Below are 26,904 nucleotides of genomic sequence, written 5' to 3' on the forward strand. Positions count from 1 at the left end.
TTATAGGAATTATGACTCGTCGACTATTTCTGTCTATACCATTTGTATTTCATATACCTTTGACTATTGCATGTTCTTATAGGCACTATAGTATTGCCAGCCTAATCTCAGGAGTTGATTGGTTTAAAGTCATAAATAGCACTGTACTTCAAGCATTGCTAAGAGCTGCTGGCAAATGCAGTAAAGTGCTGTTTCAATGAATGCTTACGAGCCTGCTGCTGCCTACCACCGCTCAATCAGACTGCTCTATCAAATATCAAATCATAGACTTAATTATAATATAATAAACACACAGAAATACGAGCCTTTGGTCATTAATATGGTCAAATCCAGAAACGATCATTTTGAAAACAAAACGTTTATTCTTTCAGTGAAATATGGAACCGTCCCGTATTTTAATGAATGGGTGGAAACCCTAAGTCTAAATATTGCTGTTACATTGCACAACCTTCAATGTTATGTCATAATTATGTAAAATTCTGGCAAATTAATTACGGTCTTTGTTAGGAAGAAATGGTCTTCACACAGTTCGCAACAAGCCAGGTGGCCCAAACTGCTGCATATACTCTGACTCCGCTTGCACTGAACGCAAGAGAAGTGACACAATTTCCAGAGTTAATATTGCCTGCTAACATGAATTTATTTTAACTAAATATGCAGGTTTAAAAAATATACTTGTGCATTGATTTTAAGAAAGGCATTGATGTTTATGGTTTGGTACATTTTTGCAACGATTGTGCTTTCTTTTTATTTTTTTATTTTACCTTTATTTAACCAGGCAAGTCAGTTAAGAACAAATTCTTATTTTCAATGACGGCCTGGGAACAGTGGGTTAACTGCCTGTTCAGGGGCAGAACGACAGATTTGTACCTTGTCAGCTCGGGGGTTTGAACTCGCAACCTTCCGGTTACTAGTCCAACGCTCTAACCACTAGGCTGCTTTTGTTAAATCATCACCCGTTTGGCGAAGTTGAAGTAGGCTGTGATTCAATGATAAATTAACAGGCACCGCATTGGTTATACGCAACGCAGGACAAGCTAGTTAACCTAGTAATATCATCAACCACGTGTAGTTAACTTGAGATTGTTATGCCATGCCATGCCGATTAATCGGTCAACCTTTAATCAGGAGTTCAATGTGGAAGTAACACCATCCCTGCATAGGTCTCTCCATAGTCCATCAAGATTAATACCCAGATCTTTTTCCCATCTTAAATCGGGGTTTGTCTAGCTCAGGCAGTGTTAGTCCTGACATAAGAGCATCGTAAACACGGGAAATGGTCTTGAACATGGCAGAGTTGTTCAATGGCAGAGTTGTTCAATAGGTGACATCTTAGGTAGGTCCCATTGTCCCTTGAGAGTCACCCTAATAAAATGTCTTAGTTGTAGGTAACTAAAGAAGTCCCTGTTAGACAAGTGGTATTTATGTTTCAGCTGTTCGAAAGACATAAGAATTCCCTCCTCATAACAATGTTCCAGAAGAGTTTTCCTTATCAGACCATGGTCTAAAGTTACTATTCTGGAAAAACATAGGAATCAATCTATTGTTCCATAAAGGGGTTTTAGGGGAAAGGAATCCCTCTCGTCTGATCAGCTCATGCAGTTTGCACCATGCCAGGACAGAATGTATAATTAACGGGCTGTTTGTGATGGTTTGTATAGATTTTCTTTCCCATTTGTAAAACAACTCTGCTCCAGTGTCCTCATTTACCTCAAACTTTCCAATGTTGAAACATGAGGGAGAAGGACCATTGTCAAATCTCTGAGCCAGGAATCTAGACTGCGCAGCCCAGTAATACATTCTGAAACTGGGGAGATTTAAGCCCCCTTGACTTATCCAAGTTAACCCTAGGGGTTTTGCCGTGCCAGATAAACCGTCTGGTCAGCTTGTTGAGAGAGGAAAAGGATGCTGCGGGCACAAGGATGGGGAGAGATTGAAACAAATACAGAAATCTGGGCTGGACATTCAATTTTAATTACATAAATTCTACCCAGTAGAGTGAGAGGCAAGTCCATCCATTTACACAGGTCACCATCCACCTTTTGCAACAAGCTGGCCAGATTGAGTTAATAGAGGTTGTTTAGGTTACCATCCACCATTATGCCCAAATATGTGAAGCTCATATGCAACCATCTAAAAGGAAACTGATGCTTAATGGTCAAAGACAGACAATGGTAAGATTTAGCTTTTATCAAAATGGACCTTATATCCAGAGAAAGAACTATAATACTGTAATAGGTTCTGTAAGTGAGAGAGGGAATGTTATGGGTTCGTTAGAAATAAGATAAGGTCGTGCGCAAAAAGTGATAACTTATGGGTATGGGGGCCCACCTCAAAGCCATGTATGTCAGGGCACGTTCTAATAGCCAATGGTTCGATGGCGAAGGCGAAGAGGTGATGGCTAATTGGGCAACCTTGTCTGTTCTTCCTATAGAGAGGGAACGGGGAGGAAGTAATCCCATTGGTAGCAATCCTAGCTTTAGGAGATTTGTAGAGTGATTTTATCAAATTTACAAACACGGTGCACAAACCAAACTTTTCCAAGACGCGAAAGAGATATGCCATTCCACACTATCAAATAACTTTTTTCAGCATCGAGGGAGACTACAACACTAGGTATTTTGTTTTTGTTAGCAAGGTGAATTATATCAAAAGAACCTTCTGAGATTATTGGAGGACAATCTATTAATTATGAAGCCAATCTGGGTTGACCAACAGGGGGAGACATGACTCCAGTCTCTTAGATAGCATCTTGGTGACCAGTTTACAATCTGTGTTAAGGAGAGATTGGTCTATAGGCGGCGCACTTTAACAGGTTTTTCCCTTTCTTGTGAATTACAGTAATCACCGCTTGAGAGAAAGAATCTGGAAAGCAGTTGTGCTCCCCGGATTTTTTAAGTACCTTCATAAGGTAGGGCACCGCTCCTTAAATGTTTTATAGAACTCTGGAGGGAAGCCGACCTCCCCAGGAGAGGTTGAGAGAGGAGAGAAAATAGTTGATCTCCTGATAGATCATCGCTTGATTGAGAAGTATAGAGGTCTTTGTAATATTTCTTAAAAGTATCATTAATTTCAGTAGGGTTGAAAGTTCTCGTTAGTAAGAGTTTCTATAGCATTAATTGTCCTCTTACTTTCTTCTGCTTTCAGTTGCCATGCCAATACTTTGTGTGCTTTTTCTCCGAGTTCGTAGGAATGCTGTTTTAATTTAGTGAGGGCCCTCTCAGCTTGATATGTGTTCAGAGTATAATATTTCAGTTTTTTGTTACCAAAAGCCTGTCTTTCATCTGCTCTTTGATGAATGCACAAAATTCAGGTTGCTTCAGGAGTGTATAATTTAGTCTCCATCTATATGCTCCATTTACCTTGGTAGGAATGGATTTTGATCATATCAATCAAATTTATTTATAAAGCCCTTCTTACATCAGCTGATGTCATAAAATGCTGTACAGAAACCCAGCCCAAAACCCCAATCAGCAAGCAATGCGGGAATAGAAGCATGGTGGCTAGGAAAAACTCCCTAGAAAAGCCAGAACCTAGGAAGAAACCTATTTGAGGAACCAGTCTATGAGGGGTGGCCAGTCCTCTTCTGGCTGTGCTGGGTGGAGATTATAACAGAACATGGCCAAGACGTACAAATGTTCATAGATGACCAGCAGGGTAAAATAATAATAATCATAGTGGTCGTCGAGGGTGCAACAGGTCAGCACCTCAGGAGTAAATGTCAGTTGGCTTTTCATAGTCGATCATTCAGAGTATCTCTACCGCTCCTGCTGTCTCTAGAGAGTTGGAAACAGCAGGTCTGGGACAGGTAGCACGTCCGGTGAAAAGGTCAGGGTTCCATAGCCTCAGGCAGAACAGTTGAAACTGGAGCAGCACCACGACCAGGTGGACTGGGGACAGCAAGGAGTCATCAAGCCAGGTAGTCCTGAGGCATGGTCCTAGGGCTGAGAGAGTAAGAGAGAGAGTGAGAGAGAGAGACTTAAATTCACACCGGACAAGACAGAAGAAATACTCCAGATATAACAGACTGACCCTAGCCCCCGACACATAAACTACTGCAGCATAAATATAATTGGAGAATGCATAATACCAGAGGAGAATGGTCACTATAAGCAATCTGGGAAGATAATCTGTATCTAACACTCTATGAAACAGTTGGGTCGATAGTGAAACGTTATCTATGTGGGTGTGAATAAAAAGATTACAGTAATTTTATTAATGTGTGCAAGCTTATTAATAACTGGGATAAGCAATTTAATAAATGTGTCAAGTGCAGCGTCTGGTTGCTCGTCATTACACACCATGGACCAACAACATAGGAATCACTACAAAACGTATTGTAAGACCTCTTATAAACAATATTAGGCCCAGCTTTTGGAACTTTGGTTTTCCTAGATATGGCTACTACATTGTGATCACTACATCCAATGGATTTGGATACTGCTTTCAAACAAATTTCTGCAGCATTAGTAAAGATAGGATCAATACATATTGATGATTTAATTCCTGTACTGTTTGTAACTACCTTGGTAGGTTGATTAATAACCTGAACCAGGTTGCAGGCACTAGTTACAGTTGGAAGCTTTATCTTGAGTGGGCAGCCTGATGAAAGCCAGTCAATATTTAATTCACCCAGAAAGTATACCCCTCTATTGATATCACATACATTATCAAGCATTTCACACATGCTATCCAGATACTGACTGTTAGCACTTGGTGGTCTACAGCAGCTTCCCACCGGAATGAGCTTTAGGTGAGGCAGATGAACCTGTAGCCATTGGACTTCAACTGTATTTAACATGAGATCCTTTCTTATCTTTACAGGAATGTGGTTCTGAATATAAACAGCCACACCTCCACCTTTGGCATTTCTGTCTTTTCTGTAGACCATCAAAGGTATTATCTAAGTGAGTTTCAGAGATAGTCAGAATATGAATGTAATCTGTTACTAACTAGCAAATTATTGATTCAATGAACCTTGTTTTGTAAGCTACATATGTTAACGTGGGCAATTTTCTAAAAACACTTTTCTGGGATTCTTGATTATTTTTCTTGCTTTACTGGGAAGCTTAGCAGAGGTAGGCATACTCTGGTTATTTTTATTAGTGCAGGTTGAGCTGCACACAGTGGACTTCCTACTAGTGCACACCACCTCAGTGCTAACAGTATTACTCTGGTTCATAGGCATATGATTACTGCATACAATAGCTGTAGGATCAGCAGAGGCATTCCGGGCAGTAAGAGGGACATATGTTCATGACACCTCATGCCCATTGTAAATCTTTGAACAGCAGGCAAATCCTTTGTCCTCTCAGTATGGAGGATTGGAATGTGTGAGTGGGCCCTGTGGAGAACCTACCTCAGATCAGTAACATGCCATAAATGGTGGAAACAACAATTGATGGAATATGAAAATAAATGTTGTTTTTGTTATGTTATTAAAAGTTAAATGACGGCGTTATAACGAAACATTGTAACTTGAAGAGTTTTCATAATATGTATCTGATGTTCGTATCCTGTACATTGTGTGGAAAATGTCCAGATCAAATAGAATGTGTTTGTAAAGATGAAATGTGAAGTTCGTTGTCTAAATTGGATCTGAGTAAAATCCATATCTTGCCTCGTAACTAGTTACGCCCAGAGAACTTGCGATAAAGACAGAAACGCCCCTTTCTTACTCGAGGGTATATAACTTGTGAGTTAAGAATGTGCAATTCAGACAAGGTGACCATGTGCTGCAGCCAAGGTTCGAGTAGTCGCAACCCAAAAATGCAACACGAGGTTGAAAAATACAAAATAACCTCTTAACAATTTATGCTAAGGATGAGTAGCTGTGTCTAAGTGGGTGAATTCAAGCAGAACCAGCCGGTTATTCTGTCTAAGGAATCATGTCTACACTGCTTTCATTCCCACGCTGGAACCATCTATACACGGCTGATTAGCCGTCCGGAGAAGACCCCTTTTCAGAACGAGGGCGAGGAAACAAACCACTAAGAGAAAGGGCACTGACATCGTGTGGACAATCAGAGACTTACACCTGGTAACGAAAGAAGTGCCGCCATCAGAGGAGAAGAGACAGCCCATCGGAGACCTTTGACAAGTAATTATACCATTATATTCTAACCCATAAGAGCTGCAGTTCGGGGCAAGGTGTTAGGGCTAAACTAAGCATAGTTTACAAATGTATCCAAGTGTGCTTTTCTGTTGTGCACTCTCTTTCTAGTTCTAAATTACCCATTTTGGGTAACACGTGTCCTATTGTGTTGGCCCACTAGGGACATGTTTCAATGTACTAAGTTTATATAAAAAGACTAGACTGTGTGTTTGTGTGTGTATATCTTATATTGTCATTTAGCTTGTTAGTAAATAAATAACTCAATTGGTGTGGTACGGAATGATTTAGTGAGGCTCGGGTTTGTGCAGATTCACGTATTATGCGACGTTCAGGATGAGACTGTAGAATAAATAAATTAATTAGCGACTTCTGTAAAATTGATATTAATTCATTGAATCCCGTAATTATAAACAGTTAATCATTCGATGAACAGCAGTCACATTAATCAATACAAAGTTACGACAGAGGCTCAGATATTATGGGGTGTTTGTCAGTTCTATAAAATCCATCTTCAGCTATTCTAAGCTGCCCTTCATAATGTAATTTGACCACACATGAACCATTCAGGTATCAGTTCCGGTGACTGACTCACAGCCTCAGGAAGCAACCTGGCGATATCGGAATGATCCGGTCTCTGCCGTGTCTCGAAGTAGATTGCGAGGCCAGAGCCACAGAACTCACCTGAGAAGAGGGCTGCTGAGAAGCCGGTTGTGAGCAGGCCACAACAGCCAAAGGGACAGAGCTCTGATCCAGAGAGCACGGCCCAGCTGGGGGGGTGGTCCAGGCTGTGCCCAGACAGTTGATTGACCAGGACAGGGAGAGTTAGCTGGAGGGGCATCCACAGCCAAGGAGGGAACACCCAAGCCCCTGGCAGAAAACCCGCTGGTACAGGGGCTCTAAGTGGTTTGAAAGTCTTAAGTCCGGACGCAGGGTAAGAAGGCATGCATCCATTTACGCTTACCTGGAGTCGAGACAATGAGCAGCCATTTTCTGGTTCAAGCTAGTAGAGGGGTGCAGTGGCAGAAACTGATCATAGTCCAGGAAGGTCCCATTATGATCCTCTTGGATGTTTTGATAGGAAGCATTTAAAGAGGGATACTAAGAGCCATTGTAATGTATAAATAAGACAATACTGGTTTATTGAACAGTTGTAACAGCTATGTCATTTGAGAGAAGATATTTTGTGCATTTGTGAAACATTCTATTTTGTACATTTAAAAATAAAAATAATATTTTACCTTTATTTAACTAGGCAAGTCAGTTAAGAACATATTCTTATTTTCAATGACAGCCCAGGAACATTGGGTTAACTGCCTTGTTCAGAATAACAGATTTTTACCTTGTCAGCTCGGGGACTCGATCTTGCAACCACTAGGCTACCTGCCGCCCCATGTAAATGGTTGATGATTTTGTATGAAAAACACTCATTACAAATGACTTGAAGCCGAAGCTACATCTCCGTGTGATTTATTTCTATACTTCCCCTGTTCAGGGGTATAACAGTTGCAGATATAGCGAGGATTTATGTTTTTATATTGAGTTTTTTTGTCATAAAGAATACAATGTAATCTTTGCGTAAATAGCGCTTCTTAGATACTGACATAATGTCCAACAATGACAAAATCCAACTTCTGCGAAGTTCAGACCACCAACATTATTTTCTCAGACAGAATACAGCTAAATGATTTCTCCCCTGTGAGTCCTCATATGACCTGTCAGATTGGTGCCAGTCCTGAAACATTTGTCACAAAAACGGCAATGGTATGGTTTCTCTCCTGTGTGGATCCTAATGTGTGCTTTCAGATGTTCACTCTGAAAGAAGCCTATGCCACAATCAGGACAGACATATGGTTTCTCGCCTGTATGAGTCCTCATGTGCACTCTAAGATGGGACCCAGTGCTGAATCTTTGGCCACAATCACGACAGTGATGTGGTTTCTCTCCTGTGTGCGTCCTCATGTGCACTGTCAGCTTACTATTCCTTGTAAAACATTTACTACAAACTTTACAAGAAAACTTAGCTGCACTGTGAATTTGAAGGTGATCTTTCATACTTTCTGTGGATTCGATGCATTTTCCACACACACCACAAGGATGTTCTTTATCCATTGTATGAGTTTGCACATGATTCACTAAAGAACCCATGTAATGAAAAGACATGCCACACACCTTACAATGACAAGGAGCATTATGACTTTGACTAGGTGATTTCAGAATGGAGGACTTTGTGGAATTCCTACCCTTATTATTGGCACGATAGCTCTGTCTTTTTACTGTCCATGTTTTATTTGATTTTCCTCGCTTAAAACCTGACTGAGGGACTCCACTTTCCATCCCATTGACAGTTGCACTGTTTTCTCTCTGAACTGCAGAACAGTCTACTGCAGCGAGAGTATGAGAGTCACTGGTTAGTTCTGATACCAGGTAATCCTCTTCGTAGGGTTCGGTATTGATCGGTTTAGTTGAGGTGCTGGGTAGAGAGACTCTCTCTCCGTTAACTTCATTTTGACCATGATAAAGATATGAGTGCAGAGTTGGGTTCTCATCACAGTCACCTTTTACACAAGCAGGAATGAATATGGAGTCTTTGCTATCATCTTCTAGCCCTTGAAGCTGCTCTTCCCATTGACTGGTTCTGGGTTCCTCCTGCTCCTCTTTAATCTGTGTAAACTCTGGGTCCTCCTGTCTCAGACTGGGGCTCCACTCCTGCACACACTTCTGCTGATCAGGGTGAACCTCCTCTTCAGACACACGGAAAGTGAGCTGCTGGAGGTCTGAATAAATTAGAACGCAAACGTTGTCATGAGACTGCAATCATTAAATCAAATTTAAAAATCTAATCAAATGTATTTATATAGCCCTTCTTACATCAGCTGATATCTTAAAGTGTTGTAAAGAAACCCAGCCTAAAACCCCAAACAGCAAGCAATGCAGGTGTAGAAGCACTAGGCAAGTCAAATCACAATGACAGCAGGTGAGTTTACAGCATGAAATAGAAAACGCAAATGCTCATAAGAATCGTCCTATAAATACAGTATATTTTGTTACATACAAAATACAATCAAGGTAACTAGACAAACGAATGACCCAAACCTGCTCTGTGCAGCTTTAACTCCGGTTTAAGGGCGATTTCAAGCAGCCTTTGCAGACGATCGTTTTCATCCTTTGAACGGGAAACTTCTTCCTGGTACTCAGTTATTGTTTTTTCAACTGCCCCGAAGATCTCATCAACAGCAACTGCTAATCGCTCGTTGAGAAACACCCTCAACAACTGTATTTTAGACATGTTTAGATAATGCAAGTTACAGCTAGCTACCTTTGTGCCCTGACCACCGTAAAGCAGGCAAGAATAAGTACTTCCGGGTCATAGATTTTTGGAATCTTTCAGAATAAGAGACCTGTCCTGTATACTTTGTAAATTAATAATTAGGGAGAAAATGATGGTAAATGTGCACAATTATCAATATATGTTATACTACTTATCATACAAATAATAATTACGTGTCACAATAATCACTTATTGCACCATAAATTATTGCCTGTACATTGTGTTACAGTAAAAGATCGGTGCATTCTACTCAAGTGCACTTATAGTTTCCCAATCCAGAGTTTACAACAATTTTGCGGCCATTAAAGAGGGGCCAATAGACATTTTGCACAATGTAGCAACGCCCATTTCCGCTTTACTTCCTACCCGATACATAGCTTCATGTTCTGATCGCGTCCTGTCAGCCTGATTTTAGCCATATTTGCATCGAAGTCGCTGGTTTTATCATTATCTCAGTATATTAATATAATCATATTTCTGGAGCGTTTTTTTAAATATTTCTTGCTGAAATTTCTGTGTTCTGTCTTTTTTTTGTCTCTTAGCTAACTAGCTATTAACCAGGTAGGCCAGTTGAGAACAAGTTCTCATTTACAACTGTGACCTGGCCAAGATAAAGCAAAGCATTGCGACAAAAACAACAACACAGAGTTACACAAACAAACATACAGTCAATAACACAATATAAAAATCTATGTACAGTGTGTGCAAATGTAGAAGAGTAGGGAGGTAGGCAATAAATAGGCCGTAGAGGCGAAATAATTACAATTTAGCATTAAAACTGGAGTGATGGATGTGCAGATGATGATGTGCAAGTAGAGATACTGGGGTGCAAAAGTTTGTTAACTTGGCTTTTGAAGATTTTAGAAAGGCAGGGCAGGATGGATATAGGTCTATAACAGTTTGGGATCCCACTCCTTGTGGGTTTTTGTTTCGATGACGCTTCAGTCATGTCAGGAAACAGATGAGGGGAGGGGTACAAGTCCTACTAAAGCAAACATTTAAGCAAGCGTTATATGTGCATTGCAACTCCCACCGTTTGAATTTGGATCTGTGCACCACGGCACAAGTGTTGGGACATGTCAGTACTTCTTTTGACACAGTAAACCAGCTACACACATTTATGAGTGGATCCCACAGACATGCTGGATTCATAGAGGTACAGAAAGAGTTGCATCCCGATAGACCATGTATCGAGCTAGAAAGATCCACGGTGGAGTTCAAAATCAGGGTCTGTGTGTAAAGTGCTGTTACTGCTAGATGTCATTTTAGAAGTTCTTGCAGATTTTTTCAGAGGCTTGTGGACAAACCAAATTAGAAGCCGATGCCCTCTTACATCAAATCCAGAACAATACGTTTTTATTCCTGTTAGTCACGTTTAGTAAATTGTTTGACACTAGTGATTTTGCTATGAAGGCATTACAAAACTCAACATTATCTGTGACGGACTGTATTGGTTTAATTTAAATCCTCAAAAGCAGCTTTTCTACATTCAGAGATAACTCAGGGGGAGACTTTGATAAAGTTCTCAAGCTATTTGAAGATATTATTATTAAGCATGATATTAGTCATTGGGACGTGAGCGCATCACGGCAGCGAAAACTGCCTGTAAAATTGGCAGACAGTGTAGTCACAACTTCATTAGGGAATACATCCAGCATCAAGAGTGACCGTGACCTGAGGCAACACATGGGATCATGCGAGCGGCAGCCTCCTTTTCCAAAGAATCCCAAACCTGCAGCCTTAAAGAGCAGCTGAAGACCACATGCGATCATTATGCAATATCAATTGAGGTTACTGAATTCACTGTTTTTATTCAGTAGTTGAGTCGAAAAATGAACATGGGAAAGAGTGACTTTTCCTCCTCCTGTACTTGACAGCTGCCCTGATGATATTTTCCCTAATATAAACTCTCTGTTAAGGATCATTGTCACACTTCCAATGACATGGGGCGGCAGGGTAGCCTAGTGGTTAGAGTGTTGGACTAGTAACAGAGATAGCTCCAAGTACTATGCACTAGTATAAAACAATTGTATTACGAAATAATATACGGTGCACATCGCAAAATAAATGTAATAAACAAGTTGAAAAATGCCTATCCAAATTTTTCTAGGCCTATCAACCCCCCCAAAATCTGGCTACGCCCCTGTGTTTAGTCCCAGGTTCCTTGGACATAGGCAGGATCCTTGGACATAGGCAGGGTCCTTGGACATAGGCAGGGTCCTTGGACATAGGTAATGTACATAGGTACATACCACTGAACTGTTTGCTGTAACAAACACCCAATGTTGTTTTGACCTCTACACTGTACAGAGGCATACAGTACAGAGTTATGAGTCTGAATGGACTCCAAGTGCTAAACTATTACATAGTGTGAATCTAAATTGGAATGTTATTGTTACGGAAATATATTGCCGTGTTCTAGAGTGAGACCCTCCAGACCCAGAGCCGTTCTACCAGTCCCCGGGCCATGACAGGGCGCCAGTGCCTGTTGGGATGGAGAAGGGGAACGTGGTCTACTTCATTGACTCAGGTAACCCTAATGTGTCAGTAAGGTCCCCTTGTCACAGCGCTGCCCTTCGCAGATTTCATTTTCTCAGTGTTACCTCTCTCACCTGTCCTTCTTCCTCCTTTTCGTATTCTTTCCCCTGTTTAGCCACAAAAACCTCCTACTTCACCTGCTCTCACGTGGGGGGGAGCTGGGGGCTCATCAAGAGCTCCACCTCCTGTGCCACGCATCAGGACCAGTCCTTTGAGTCATGCTTCGAGAGTGGCAACCTGCAGAAGGCAGTTCAAGTGTGAGTCTATGGAGCCTGTATCAGTGTGTTTTTACACTTTACCAATTGTTGCTAAGTTGCAGACTGTGTTTAGGCAATAATCTTTCCTTCTCACTCTCTTTCTACCCCCCCTCTCCCACTTACACAGTGGTGTCCATAACTACAAGCTCACCCTGCACACTGATATGTACACCACCAAGCACACGCAGTGGAGAGTACTTCCGGGTCAGAAACATGAAGGCTAGCAGTCTGTACTGCACAGGCATGAGGTCCATGCTCTACTCTGAGATAGCCGCCTGGGAGAAGGGACGGCTGGCACCGGACTGCCTCAAGCATCAGGTACTACCACAACCAGCATCATAAGGCTGAGCAGGACAACACCACCACGAACATCAAATCCCTCACCTGGACCTGCCAGTTCCCCTATGACAGACACCTATCTGGCCCACTGCTAACCTTAACACCTACTCCCACCTGCAGTGCTACCTCAGCCGCCTCAACTCCAATTCGGCCACCGCCGGCTACTGCAAGCTGCGGGTGCATTGCCGTAGCCTGGCCGGCAACGTTGTACATGTGCTGACAGTGACGCCGCCGGGAGGAGGGTGGGCGGAGAGGATTGCCAAGCAGGTGGTGGTTGTGACGGCCGGGGTGCAACCCGGGGAGAACAACAGCTCCTGGTTGATGCAGGGATTCTTGGACTTCCTGCTGGGAGTCGGACGACACCAGGCAGCTGAGGGAGATCTTTGTGTTTAAAGTCGCTTATGCACTTTTGACTTTTTTATCTTTGAAAATAACCAAGTATTTCAGTTATGTGTTTGATTGCCATGTGGGATAAATGTACGTTTTCCATTCAGAATTAGAAACATCATAAAGAGACCCCATGATGTTGATTGTTGTGTGGCTCCCTTGCGGACCTGCAGGTGATGCCTATGCTGAACCCAGACGGGGTGGTGAACTACTACTGATCTCTGGCCGGCAGGGACCTGAACAGGAACTACAAGACTCTGCTGAGGGATTCCTTCCCCTGCGTCTAGCACACCAGGAACATGGTCAATAGGCGAGAGGGGGGAAGTGGGAGGATACTCAAACAGATGTGAGAGAGTCATGCCTCTCTAACCTACGTAGAGGTTTAAGTTCAGTCTGCCTTCTCTGACCTTGTTGCTATGGTTTCCCATCTGTCCTCGTTGTTGTCATTGCACCCAAAACTGATGGCTGAGAGAGATGTGGTGCTGTATTGATTTTCAGTCACAGTCGTAAGAACAATGTCTTCATGTGCGGCTGTACCAACCGCGATGATGCCACACAATGGCTCCATGAGAGAATCTTCCCTCCCATGATGAGCAAGAACGTCAATGACAAGGTTCGAATCCCATTGAGTTAAAGAAAATCTTGGCCAACGGTAGCTGTGGTCAGAGAGAAGAGAGATAGAAGGTATGGATGAGAGAGAAGCTCACTCTTCCTCATTTGTTTAGACTGATTGTGGCTTGTGCATTACCCCAGAACCTAATTTCTAAAGACAGTACACTCCTGGATCCCCCATCCCACCACTCGCATTGGTGTCATAGGCCATGTGACCCTCTGGCAGGAGGAGGAGTCAGAAGGTAATGGCTGTCAATTACCCTTCAAGCCCTACTGCATCTTGATAGTTTGCAGTGTTACTAAAATACTGTTACAGGTACATTCATCTCAAGGTGTTTTACAACAACCTGGGCCTTGACCTCCCAAACCTGTTCTTAGTAGGTTGATGCACTCTGAACATCCCCACCTCATCAAACTTAAAAGGCATGAATAAGTGATGACCACTGTTTTGTGCCAGTGTGATGGTCAGCATTAACTGTGTTCCAGAATGAATACCTGGAGGCTGAGGGCTGCATACCTGTTGAGTGGGGCTCGTGCTCACCCTACTCAGCCACCTATCACAGGTGTGGAGGATAGAACCTTATCATTAGGAATGGATTTTGTTTTATGACTTCACCAATTTTTTTTTTAACCAAATTTGAGTTTTTCTGCTGAATGTGGCTCTGATGTTTGTCTTCCTCAGAGGAGCAGCGGCAGTATCAGTCACCAGCTGCAGTTTGGCTCCTCCCAGCCTCCACGGTCGGCCCCTCAGCAGTTGCCCCTATCTGTCACGGCCATAGAGCAATGCGGCCTCTCCATGCCTGTTATGCAGCAGCAGCCCATGCCCTTCAGCCCCGATCACAAAACCAACACTGAGATGAGAGGTTGGGTTTGAGCCAGAGGAGGAGCTATAGGAGGACAGGCTCATTGTAATGGATGGAATGGAATTAATGGAATGGAGTCAAACATGTTTTCACATGTTTGATACCGTTCCATTAATTCCATTCCACCTATTGACATGAAGAACACACACCCAATATGAACTTAGGTGTTCACTAACATAATATTTGTATGAACTAGTATGAAAGTAGTATGACACAGAAATGCAATCAGGAGTAAAGTCGGGGGCTTTCTTTTCCACCCCAGTTTAACAGATGGTAAATCAAGCGTCCTGCCGCTATTCCAACTTCTTCTCAGCCAAGTCCCACCACCATCGGCCGCACCCAGAGACAAGGCCACGCAGCCCGGGTCTCCATACGCTACTACTGTACATGCCAGAGGAGGTCCGAGGGAGGAGCCCAGAAAGAGAATACACAACAGGTGTATCTGTATCAAGCTCAGCACCTGTGAGTGAGCAGGACCAGAGAGGACCTCCAGCAGCCTTTGAGAACCCACTGAGTTAACCTGGGAGAGATGGCAACTCATTCATGCCAGACCTGAGGCACATAACTTACTGTCCTCTCCACAACAGCCATATGGACTTTCTAGTGTGTCTTTTTATGCTGTACAGAGTATATGTTGGTATACACAATATATCACAGTACATATACAACAGATGTGTATGTTTTTATTTTTTTCTATATCTGGGAATGACTCCAGATACATATCTCCCGCTGTTGTCCTGCCCCAGTTATAACCCCTTTTTCCTCCCTCTCTTCTCTGTAGCCATGACTGTCCATGGGGGGACCAGACAGCGGCTTAGATTAGAGGCAGGGCCCCTCAGAGAGAGCCGCTGGGGGGGAAGGGGAGCAGGCAGGCGTGTGTCTGGTGGAGATGCAGCAGCAGCAGCAGCGAGTCTGAACAACAACCACAGGTACTAAAAGTGTATGCCACCCCTTTTTTTGCATTGTTCTTTGTATTAGCAAATAGTACTTCTAAAAACTACATTCAGAGCTTATTTTGGAATGTGTCTACTCTGAATGGTACCATTCTTCTCGGGTTGGACCAGCAGACCTTGAAGAGGAAATGGGCGTTTTACCACAGATGTCCTCAACCCCCAAAGTGAGAGTCTACGTAGGCTCCAGAAACTCAGCCTGGCCAAGACCTCCAGGTTCCACTCCAATGGGAGAGGGGCCGAAGCAGATCTGGAGGAGAGGATGGTCGCCAGACTGTCAGGGTCTGCCCTCCTCGCAATAAAACACCTTTTGAGCTAAGAACCAGGCAGGGAAACACATTGGCAAATATGACAGACTGCTGACATGAACCCTTGAAGATGGATGGAGACTAGAGGGAGATTCTGCAACTATTTTGACCATGGGACAATAAAGGTCTTTTCACACTGCATTGTTCTTAGCCCCAGGTTAGCTTGGCCCCAGGCTTGACTGGCCCTGAGATAGCTTAGCCTGTGTTTCAGCATTTGTTAGCCCTGGGCTAAGGATTCACACTTTTATTCCAAAGCCCTGGTTAACGGACAAACACGCGACCAGCATTATAAGCAATTAACACGCAACCAAAGTTATAAGCAATTAAACATCTATTAACAGCACTTCCTTTTGCTTCTACTTGCCTTGCATTTGATTTCCAACAGTGATGGTTAGTATATCTGCCTATCCGCCATGGGAAACAATGTTTCACTTTTGAAATTCGATCTTACCCCTGTACAAAGAATGCTGTGCACAAACGAGACATCAACTTTCTGATCCTAGCAAAAACACGCAACAATATTATTAGCATGGATATATCCAATTAAATGTGAGCTCCTGCAAGTCAAACACTGCTCTTAGTCCTGGTCTAAGGTGCAGTGTGAATGTGCCTTAACATGTACAGCACATTGCCTTTCAGATGGCTATAGAAATTACATTTATTTTTTTGCCTTGATTGTTTGCCTTTCTTATTGAGTCTTCATGTCGTTGTGAACCTATTTTAACTTCATAATATTTTGTATACATTTCAGTGTCAATTATTTATTTTCCGCTTATCGATTGAAGGCATAATCAGATTGAGTCACTATCTATGCAGTAAATTATCTGTTAGAAAACTACATTCTCAAAATTCAGTCTTGGTGTTATTGTAGCATAAACATTGTGAAACAGATACGTCTAAAAACCCAAACCTTTATTGTCTTCACATCTGTACAACAACCCCCAAAAATGATCATTCAAGGCACAAAACACATTGTGTTAATGTCTGAACATGGTCCACTGAAAACGCAAAGCTGAATTCTAACTTGAGATACACTTAAGCAACTCAAATTTCTCATAATCAATTCAAATTTCTCATAATCAATAGGAGATTTACACCCGAGTACCTCTGTCTCTGCATGTCAGCTCAGCAGAGCAGTCAGGCCCTCAGCTCCTGAACCCCATCAAACTGTCTGAGGTGGAAGTGGCTCTCTGTGTGTCTGACCATCCCACGTAGAGCCACAAAGCCAGAGAGGGCCTAAGAGAGAAAGAGACTTTGTTAGAACAGACTTTTTTTTAACCCCCTTTTCTCCGTGATATCCAATTGGTAGTTACAGTCTTGTCCCATCGCTGCAACTCCCATACGGACTCGGAGAGGCAAAGGTCGAGAACCATGCGTCCTCCGAAACACGACCCTGCCAAGCCGCACTGCTTCTTGACACATTGCTTGCTTAACCTGGAAGCCAGCTGCACCAAACAGCTGGCGACCGAAGTCAGTGTGCATGCGCCTGTCCCGCCACAAAAGCGCGATGGGACAAACCCTCCCCTAACCCGGATGACGCTGGGCCAATTGTGCGCCGCCTCATGGGTCTCCCGGTCGCGGACGGCTGTAACACAGCCTGGGATCGAACCCGGGTCTGTAATGACGCCTCAAGCACCACAATGCAGTGCCTTAGACCGCGGCGCCACTCGGGAGGCCCCAGACACACAACCTTTATACACGACAGAGAAAATAAACCAGGGTTTAAATTACCCCAATGTGGTCAAATTGGACACTAATCTAGTTACCATGGTAGGAACAGGCAACAGGCATGCAACCTCACCTGTGTGAGTATGAACAGGGCCAGAATGAAGTGAACCCCTCTCTCCAGAGGTTGGATCAGAATGGCTTGGTTGAAGAGCTGAAACAGAATCAAAGGAAACTGCAGCAGGAGACTCAGGAGCCAAAAACCAGCCAGCTCAGGGACCTGTCATGAGAGAGAGATCGTAAACAATCACCCAAGACCAGTTCTCTGAGATGTTTTCCAAGCATGGGCCAACCCCAGAGGTGGCCTATGGCTTAAAGTGCAACTGCCCATGAAAAACAACTTCTAATTTAGAAAACAGCCTGTGGTATTGATATAGGTGTACTGTCAAAATGAACTACATAATGTAAATAGGATCATTTTGTCCATAATGTCAGTCTCGTCCAAAAAAGAGTTTTGTGAGACTTGTGGTCGCAACTACATCAAAAGTAAATGAAAGTTGCTCACAAATAATCATCAATTTGAAGTGCAGCGACCCAATCGTAATGCCTGTGATAAATTTGGGTTGACTTTGGATATACCGATGCGGCTAGTTAAGGACTATCTGTAAATTACACAATGTACATGGGACAATATGTTAAAATTCCAATAGCTCCTAATTTCAAAGACTTAAAAACCTCCAACTATAAATTGTAGAAATTAATTTACAAATATTGAAAGCATTTAATGAGAACTAAAAAGATGTGCAACATGAACATCGTCTCATTTACATTAGTAATTTATTGACAGTCCCTAACTAGCCCCAGAAATAGGCTATCAAATCAATCAAATGTATTTATAAAACCTTTTTTACATCAGCCGATGTCACAAAGTGCTATACAGAAACCCAGCCTAAACCCCAAACTGCAAGCAATGCAGATGTAGAAGCACGGCTATCCAAACCAATTTTGCCAGGGTTGCACACCAGCTGGATGAAGCTAATTGCCTTAATAATTTGCCTAACACACACACGAGACACCCATATTAAACCGGGTGGGAATAATTTGTGGACCGTCCCAACAGGAATCTGTTCCAAAAACGTTGTAAATAACAAGGTTGCCAACAAACAACACATATGAAGTTGTATCGTGGCAGATTAAGATACTGGGTAGGGAGTGGGCAATGTAATTACGTTTTTTTCACTCACCACCTTTACTCCGAAAAATGTCTGTCCTCACTCTTGTTGCCTATGGACAAACATTAAGAATAAGCTACGTGGTGAGTTGATGCCTATTCTGCACCTAGTTAGCTAGATGAATTGATCATGCTACTTTGTATGCGTTGTTTGTTGGAATCCTTGTGCTTTACAAAGTTTTTCTAACAGATTCCTGTTGGAACGTTCCACAAATTATACCCACTCTATCAAACCATACCCTGAAACCAACCCACTTTTGAATTCAGTCATGGCCACAAAAATTACTTAATGAGGCCAAATCAGGAAGTACAGTCGCCCTTTAATAATTAAGGATACAGTGAAAGTGTGTGTGTGTGTACCTTCTCTTGCAAATTTCCTGCATAGCCTAGGTAGAGTCTGATAGCCTCTACAAGAGTCATCAGGATGAGGATGGTGATGAGGATGAACTTATAGTAGTCAGGAAGGGCTGGATACTGAAACAATATGGGAAAAAGGCAAAGGGGTTTATTTAGATATTGGTTACAGTTAGATACATAGAGTATGAGTGCATCTAAATTCTAGAGGTGAGTTACCTTGAGGTGCAGCATCACCACCTCGCTGATCCACCACAGTGGGAAAAAACACATGTTGAAGAACAGTGACATCTGGAGAGGCAGGCTGGAGACAACCTCACTGTCTGGGAACGTAAAACAATAGAGTTCACGTTCTTTCCGTATCCTACTTGCTAGTAAGCTAGTTAGTATATAACCTATACACGGCCGGGCCAACAGATGTAAATAATATCTGCCTGGTGCCTATGGATAATGGGCTGACAATGGCTTGTTTAGCTAGCTGAGACAAGCGCTAGCTAGCGTTTCAGTTACCAATCCATGCAAGTTTCCACTCACTGTGCCCCAAAAACGTGACATGATCTTCGGGAGATGGTTGAGTACGACTCTGATCAACAAACACAGTTCTGGAAAAGTGTCCTAAACGTCTTCTGATCGGTTCTGGAAGCTCCATGCGAATTGCAAAGATGCTCCTGTGCTAGCAAGACAGCGGTTTAGAAAGTCATGCCTGCCAGCAACAAAACACGGTTCCCTTGGTCACAGAAAATCTCGCGTTCTGCCCAAAATCTCGCGACCCAAATGTGCCTGCTTTCATCGTTTCTTTTCCTTCATGACCGGTGGTCATACATTGATATCAAAATTATGACTGATTCAGCAGACCTCCACAATTTCCCAAATCTCTGTAAATCTACTTATCAAGACAGTCCTTTAATTTTCTGTAGTGCAGCGGTCTAAGGCACTGCATCTCAGTGCTAGAGGCGTCACTACAGACCCTGGTTCGATTCCAGGCTGTATCACAACCAACCGTGATTGGGAGTCCCATAAGGCAAAGCACAATTTGGCCCAGCATCGTCCGGGTTTGGCCGGGGTAGACTGTCATTGTAAATAAGAATTTGTTCTTAACTGACTTGCCTAGTTAAATAAAGGTTAAACAAATAAAATAAAACATTTAATTTAGCCTGGTCTCAGATTGTTTTGTACTTTTACCTAATCCATTTTTTTTGGGGGGGGGGGGCGAGTTCAAAACAACTGGAGAATTTTTTTTGTTGGTCAAATCATGAAGTCAGTGATCTTCAGGGTAGGGAGATGGCGGAAGAAAAGAAGAACATCAAGAAGAAGCAACTGCTTTACAAGTGGAATGCACTGTTGAGCGCTACATCCCAAGGGGTCGTGCTGATTGTAAGGAGATTGTGACAGACGGTTAAATGGTGTTCCTTGACAAGGCAAGAACAAGATGTATGTCAAGAGAAGTGCAATGTTATCATAAGGAGACTTATACTTGGAATACGGAGGAGGAATGGAGGGGATATTTTGGCAGATCCATTTGGGGTTTCAGGGTGAATGAAAATATACTTCTGTGCTGTGGAATCGGTGAGGAAAACCAGAAGTGGTCTTCTGATAATTGTTTGTGTTTCTGCTGGTCAGAGGGAGCATGTGCTCCGTGTTTAAGGAATGGGGGCAAGAGATGTGAATTGTTCTGCCTACAAGAAAAGGGCGCCATTGAAAGAAGTGATTACTGGGTTAGTGGTAAATGTGAAAGCTGACCAACTGAAGGGGAAGATTCTCTGTGTTTATGATGCTCGTCGTTTGGGGCGACGCAGACAGGGTGGCGTGTGTGGAGAAACAGAAGAGTCATTGTCTGTTCTTTTGAGTTTTGATGTTGAGTCTTTGCCCGACAAAATTATGTTAGGAAAAATAAGTTATCCTCTACGAGCTTTTGTGCCAAATACATTACGTTGTTACATGTGTCAAGCTTATGAGCATGAGGCAGCAGTGTGTAGGAGGGAGGTTCCTAGGTGTGAGAAGGGCATGAGACAAAGGAATATGTAGCATTGGGGAAAGTAGTGGTCTGTGTTAATTGTAGAGGTGCCTATAGGGCTGGGGATCAGAAATATCCTGTGTGAGAGATGCAGGTTGAGGTTTCCAGGGTTAGAGTAGTGCAGAAGTTGTCATATGCTGAGGCAGTGAAGAAAGTCGATGAAGATGGGGGAAGGATCCTGAGAGGAGTGGTGTGAGTAGTAGATCTGTACCAATACAAATGAATAAACCAACAAGTGATACATGTTTCAGTAAGATTTCATTTTTGGCCTTTATAGCAATGGTTATCAACTGTACTGCAGGGATGGAACGTAAGTTGCAGAAAAAAGAGGTTGTGGTGGCAGCTGCAGAGAGGTATTTGGGTGTGCGAGACATCAGAAGAGTTACAGGGTGTGTTAAGTGGTGGTGTCCCATCCTTTCAGGCTGTTGTCCTAGTGTAGTGTTAGATGGTTGGGTATTTGTTGTGTTTATTTCTATATTCTTTTTGTATTTTTTTTCAAGCAAAGTATAAGGAAGGTGGTGGTAATGCAACATTTATTGGATGCCAACCGCCATTAAACCTCATCGAAGAAGAAGAGATGGCAGAAGGGTCGTTTGAAGCTGAAAGCACGTCAAGTACAGTTAGCGAGTAAGATGAGTGGACAACAGTTCAAGAATGGAACAAAAAGGGCAAAAATTATTGTGGAAAATGAGTCTAATGAATCATTGATTGTTGGACAACGTTTGGATAAGGATGTTTATTATTTTATTTTATTTTGAAGGATGGTGAAGAAGGTGTTGGGAAAAGTGGATGCAGTCAAAGTAACCAGAAATGGTATGGTGTTGATATCGTGTGTATCTGAAGAGCAAAAGGAGCGTGCATTGTGGCTCACAGAATTGTCGAAGCATGAAGTGAACAGCTGTGGTTTTCAGAGCAGAGCCCTGGTAAAAGGTGTTATCTCTGGTGTCCCGTCGGACATCGATAATTAATATCTTAGGCAAAAAATTACAGGAGTAGTTCATGCACGTTGCTTGACAAGTGTGGAGAATGAGAAAAAATAGAAACGTTTATCTGTATATTTGATGGTTGATGAGTATTTACTACCATATGTAAAGTTTGGATATATAAGATACGTCGTAAGAGCGTTCGTGCAAAACCCAATGCAATGCAAGAAGTGAAAAAAGTTTGGCCATGTGTCAAGTGTTTGCAGACGGAAGGAATATGTTATTGATGAGTCTGTGAATGTAAAATGTTGCAACTGTGGTGGAGTTCATATTTCCGAATTTCCTGAGTGCCCTGTTAGGGTGAAAGAGGTTGAGGGGTCAAGGATCAGGGCTGTACAGCAAATCTCCTATGTGGAGGCGGTGAAGAGATTTGAAGGGAAAGGAGGCCAAAGTTCTGAAGATGCACCCCAACTAGTTGCAAATGTTATACATCAAGTGATCTGGATACACTTATTGTGAAGAAGGTGGATTTTGTAGCATTTATAGCCACAGTTATTAATTGTACTGCACAAGTGTCCAAGAAGCTGGACATCATTATATCTGCAGCTGAGAAGTTTTTGGGCCTCCCAAGATTTAACGGCAGAAGCACTACAAGGACTACTGTCGCCAGGAAATGTCCTGCCATCACGGGATCCTTCTCAGCCTGTGAAGGGGCCTTATTAAAACAGAAAAGCAGGCTGATTTACTTTACTGATTTACTAATTAACATTTTGTTACTGATAGTTTGTATGGATTTCTATTTATTTTTTTACCCTTTTTGGATCCTTAATATCCACCTGTACAGTAGGTGGTGGAATGCACATGTAATTAATGCCAACACCGTTACACCAAACAAGAAGAAGAAGTGATCTTCAGGACGGAAAGTCGGAGCTCTAGAAAGAGGCCCGAGTTCCCGAGTTGAGTGACTGTTCAAATCGAGTTCCGAGTTGTTTTGAATGCACTGAATTCGGAAGTATGAGAATATTGAGTTCCCAGTTGTTTTGAACGTGGCAATAGTCCGCCATAGTGGACATGTCATAATACCCATAAAACCTAGCGGTCAAACACGGAAATGTTTCCATTCTCTTTCCACCATTCATTTTTCACATAGTGAATTATACAAACACTTCAAATTAAGTAAGTGTTTGGTGTAGGCTTACCTTGTGATGTTTTCATAACCATGTAATTCTCTGTCTGACAAATTGAGTTTTAGCGATATATTCGCCTCAATTTACAAAATGCTGATTAGCAACAGAGAAGACCTCAGCAAGACTACAAATTCCTGCAGAAAGCTCCTGCAAGTCATCTCTAGCCGACACTGTCAGCTACCGTTCACCAGCGTGATCTGAGAGACCTGTACCCAACCCATGATGAATCCATTTTCTGTATTAAAATGAATTGAATAAAATGTTGAACTTCTTCCATCCCCTTTCTCTGTCTTAGCTAGCCACTGACTACGATTCAGCTAGTTAGCAGAGCAGCAGATCAAAACTTCATTTTGTATCACTTAGCCTAGATAATTGTTTTTACAGTATGTCGACTTTGGTGTCTATTTCAGACATGGAATTTTTCAAAGAAGAGCAAAAGAGCATTAAAGACCACTATAAGTCTGGCCATGTGGAGAAGTACAGCTATAGTAAGGGACAATTTGCCGGTTTTGTCAGGGTCAGCACGAGGGATAAAGTTTATCCTGTGTCGGTGACTGTAGCTATTAAGTTAAGTTTGAGCATCTTAGCAATACAATGTGTTCTATACAGCCGTCAACATTCTACAAGGAAAGAGACACTTAATCATATAATCATTAACCAGATTACCCAGGATACCAGACTTCGATGAGTTATAACTCAGTTCTAGAATGTTGTCATTGATGAGAATGAATGAAAAAATCTAATGACATTCAGAATTGAATTTGTTTAGACATCCAGCCTGTATTGTAGTTGCATAACCAGAGAAAAATCTTCAAAGACAAGATTTGTTTATTCAGAGTGGTACATGCATTCACACAGTCTTGATTTATAGGATCCTTCCCACTATATCAGGGGTACTCAACACTTACCATACGAGGTCTGGCGCCTGCTGGTTTTCCTTTCTACCTGATAATTAAATGCACCCACCTGTGTGAGAAACAATGAGAAAATGCAGTGGAACCGGCTTCAAGGTCCAGAGTTGAGTTTGAGGGCACTAATTGATTGATACAGTGCATTTGAAAAGTATTCAGACCCCTTGACTTTTTCCACATTTTGTTACGTTAAAAGCCTTATTCTGAAATTGATTAAATACATTTGTTCCCTCATCAATCTACACACAATACCCCATAATGACAAGCAAAAACAGGTTTTTAGACATTTTGCAAATGTATTAATAATAAAAAACAGAAATACCTTATTTACCTAAGTATTCAGACCCTTTGCTATGAGACTCAAAATTGAGCTTAGGTGCATCCTATTTTCATTGACCATCCTTGAGATGTTTCTACAACTTGATTGGAGTCCACCTGTGGTAAATTCAGTTGATTGGACATTATTTGGAATGGCACACACCTGTCTATAAAGGTCCATCAGTTGACAAAAACCAAGCAATGGCCTCCATCATTTTTAAATGGAAGAAGTTTGGAAACACCAAGACACTTCCTAGTGTTGGCAGCCAGGTCAAACTGAGCAATCGGGGGAAACGGGCCTTGGTCAGGGAGGTGACCAAGAACCCAAACTCTAGAGTTCCTTTGTGGAGATGGGAGAACCTTCCGGAAGGACAACCATCTCTGCAGCACTCCACCCATAAGGCCTTTATGGTAGAGTGGCCAGACGGAAGCCCCTCCTCAGTAAAAGGCACATGACAGCCCGCTTGGAGTTTGCCAAAAGTCAGCTAAACAAGATTCTCTGGTCTGATGAAACCAATACTGAACTCTTTGGCCTGAATGCCAAGCATCACATCTGGAGGAAACCTGGCACCATCCCTACTGTGAAGCATGGTGGTGGCAGCATCATGCTGTGAGGATGTTTTTCAGAGACAGGGACTAGGAGACTAGTCAGGCTCGAGGGAAAGATGATCAGAGCAGAGTACAGAGAGATCCTTGATGAAAACCTGCTCCAGAGCGCTCAGGACCTCAGACAGGGGCGAAGGTTCACCTTCCAACAGGACAACGAGCCTAAGCACACAGCTAAGACAATGCAGGAGTGTCTCTGTCTCTGAATGTCCTTGAGTGGCCCAGCCAGAGCCCGGACTTGAACCTGATCGAAAATCTCTGGAGAGTCCTGAAAATAGCTGTGTAGCAACGCTCCCCACCCAACCTGACAGAGCTTGAGAGGATCTGCAGAGAAGAATGGGAGAAACATCCCAAATATAGGTGTGCCAAGCTTGTAGCATCATATCCAAGAAGACTCAAGGCTGTAATCGCTGCCAAAGGTTCTTCAACAAGTACTGAGTAAAGGGTCTGAATACGTATGTAAATGTGATATTTCCGGGTTTTTTTAAACGTGTTTTTGCTTTGTCATTATGGGATATTGTGTGTATATTGATGAGGGGAAAAAAACATTTATTCCATTTTAGAATAAGGTTGTGACGTAACAAAATGTGCATAAAGTCAAGGGGTCTGAATACTTTCTGAATGCACTGTATGTCAATTAAATTAAATGGAAAAACTGCACCTGTCTTCGTGAAAATTACAGTTTACTAAATATCCTACAGCTGTAATGTCATCAATCAAATCAAACTCTATTTATATAGCACATTTCTTACAACAAATGCATTTCAAGGTGTTCAAAGTCATGCATTGAAAGGCATGTGGCACTTAACATCCTTCCTCTTGGCAGGTGACCAGGGGATTCTCTACTACATGCAAATGCTTTCGTGGAGCTCATGAGTGTAGCCATGCAGCCTATTTTGGCAGTTTACAAAATCGACGGTACGGATGTGGAATGCATGTGGAGGAAGCCAGCCATGCCCAACCAGGTGCAGTCAGTGGTGGACCCGGCTGAAGACTGCAACCCTCTGTTCCTGGAGCCCCCTGGAGGTTCATTGGAATGGCATGTCTCCTTGAACCTGAGCCAGAACAATAACTACCCTCCCTGTCATCCCTGTCTGTAGCAGACATTAAAAAACAAAGGCACCTGGGGCACGCAGGCATCCTGGCTGGCATGCCGCTGTCGGTGGAGTTGGACAGCGCACCAACCCCAACTGGCACACCATGAGGAGAGGGAGGTTGACGGCCAGCAATTATGGAGCAGTGGTTAGTGCCAAATGCTTTACTCCGTCGCTGCTAAAAACGGTCCTCAGATGACAGTTGTTGGATTGGGTGTTGTCTGTAATGTGGGGCACAGATAACGAAGAGGAGGGTATCAAGGAATTCAAAATGGCTACAGGGATGGATGTGCTTTGGGTCAAAGGGTCTGGGATCCTTAGTGCCTCACCGGATGGTCTGGTGGGCACCACAGCAGTGGTGGAGGTCTAGTGTCCCTATGGTGCAAGGGACCTTACCACTTACCATTGAAGAGGCAGTGAGGTAGAAGGAGTTCTATATCAAGGAGAGAGGGTCTTACTGCCTCCGTGAAGACCATCCATACTGGCACCAAGTCCAAGGTCAGCTCCACATCACTGGGAGGGACACCTGCGTCTTCGTTGTGTGGACCACCAAGGACTCCATCACCAGCCACATCCAGCGACCTCTGACAGACTCATATTGCTCCTATTGTCAGTACCTGTTTTCAGGGAAGCCAATGATTCAAAGATATTCCACATAGTTCATACAGACACACTAGGCTCCCAGAATAAGTTATATTACATACAGGTTTTGCTCAAAGTAGCCAACTACATTACTTTAGTTATCTTTATCATGGGCACAGTGGGAATGTATATCTGTGATGTTAGATACCTCATGTGTGAGTGCCTTTTGAATTTTGAATAATCTGTGATGTTCAAATTACTTTCAAGGCCCTGTGTTTTACTTGCTGAAGGCCCCAGTCATCCCTGCCTGTATCTGATATGG

The 26,904-nt window shown here is 42.8% G+C and overlaps 2 protein-coding genes, 1 long non-coding RNA gene and 1 pseudogene across 4 annotated transcripts; 2 read left to right on the plus strand and 2 right to left on the minus strand.

Annotated features, from left to right (window-relative positions):
- Positions 1-7,228: 7,228 nt before the first annotated feature.
- LOC110497288 (uncharacterized) lies at positions 7,229-9,486 on the minus strand. Its single transcript, XM_021573329.3, has 2 exons — positions 9,209-9,486; positions 7,229-8,889 (listed from the first exon to the last, which is right to left on the minus strand). Exons 1-2 carry the CDS (start codon positions 9,399-9,401, stop codon positions 7,793-7,795), a joined length of 1,290 nt encoding a protein of 429 aa, XP_021429004.2. The 5' UTR covers positions 9,402-9,486; the 3' UTR covers positions 7,229-7,792.
- A 2,450-nt stretch (positions 9,487-11,936) lies between these two features.
- LOC110502143 (cytosolic carboxypeptidase 2-like) lies at positions 11,937-13,182 on the plus strand (annotated as a pseudogene).
- A 1,419-nt stretch (positions 13,183-14,601) lies between these two features.
- LOC118942351 (uncharacterized) lies at positions 14,602-16,372 on the plus strand. 2 transcript variants are annotated; one of them, XR_005038304.2, is made up of 2 exons: positions 14,602-15,368; positions 15,504-16,372. It is a non-coding gene; the product is annotated as an uncharacterized LOC118942351 (long non-coding RNA). The 2 variants fall into 2 exon arrangements; XR_005038310.2 differs by having other exon boundaries at positions 14,634-15,368; positions 15,507-16,372.
- A 216-nt stretch (positions 16,373-16,588) lies between these two features.
- tmem17 (transmembrane protein 17) lies at positions 16,589-19,732 on the minus strand. The gene is made up of 5 exons (XM_021573342.3): positions 19,482-19,732; positions 19,167-19,270; positions 18,954-19,067; positions 17,499-17,642; positions 16,589-16,933 (listed from the first exon to the last, which is right to left on the minus strand). Exons 1-5 carry the CDS (start codon positions 19,594-19,596, stop codon positions 16,835-16,837), a joined length of 576 nt encoding a protein of 191 aa, XP_021429017.1. The 5' UTR covers positions 19,597-19,732; the 3' UTR covers positions 16,589-16,834.
- Positions 19,733-26,904: the final 7,172 nt, after the last annotated feature.

This window comes from Oncorhynchus mykiss, chromosome 2 (assembly GCF_057628025.1).
Source record: "Oncorhynchus mykiss isolate SJ-2025 chromosome 2, ASM5762802v1, whole genome shotgun sequence".
Taxonomy (NCBI): domain Eukaryota; kingdom Metazoa; phylum Chordata; class Actinopteri; order Salmoniformes; family Salmonidae; genus Oncorhynchus; species Oncorhynchus mykiss.

What these genes read in the sequence shown, in the direction of transcription:
- tmem17 (XM_021573342.3), bottom strand. Translation starts at nt 19,596, where the DNA reads ATGGAGCTTCCAGAACCGATCAGAAGACGTTTAGGACACTTTTCCAGA. An exon ending in TGGTGATGCTGCACCTCAAG is followed by an intron (nt 19,068 to 19,166) that starts GTAACTCACCTC and finishes ATATTGTTTCAG; the next exon opens with TATCCAGCCCTTCCTGACTA. An exon ending in CCCTGTTCATACTCACACAG is followed by an intron (nt 16,934 to 17,498) that starts GTGAGGTTGCAT and finishes TTTCTCTCTTAG; the next exon opens with GCCCTCTCTGGCTTTGTGGC.
- LOC110497288 (XM_021573329.3), bottom strand. Translation starts at nt 9,401, where the DNA reads ATGTCTAAAATACAGTTGTTGAGGGTGTTTCTCAACGAGCGATTAGCA. An exon ending in GTTAAAGCTGCACAGAGCAG is followed by an intron (nt 8,890 to 9,208) that starts GTTTGGGTCATT and finishes TAATTTATTCAG; the next exon opens with ACCTCCAGCAGCTCACTTTC.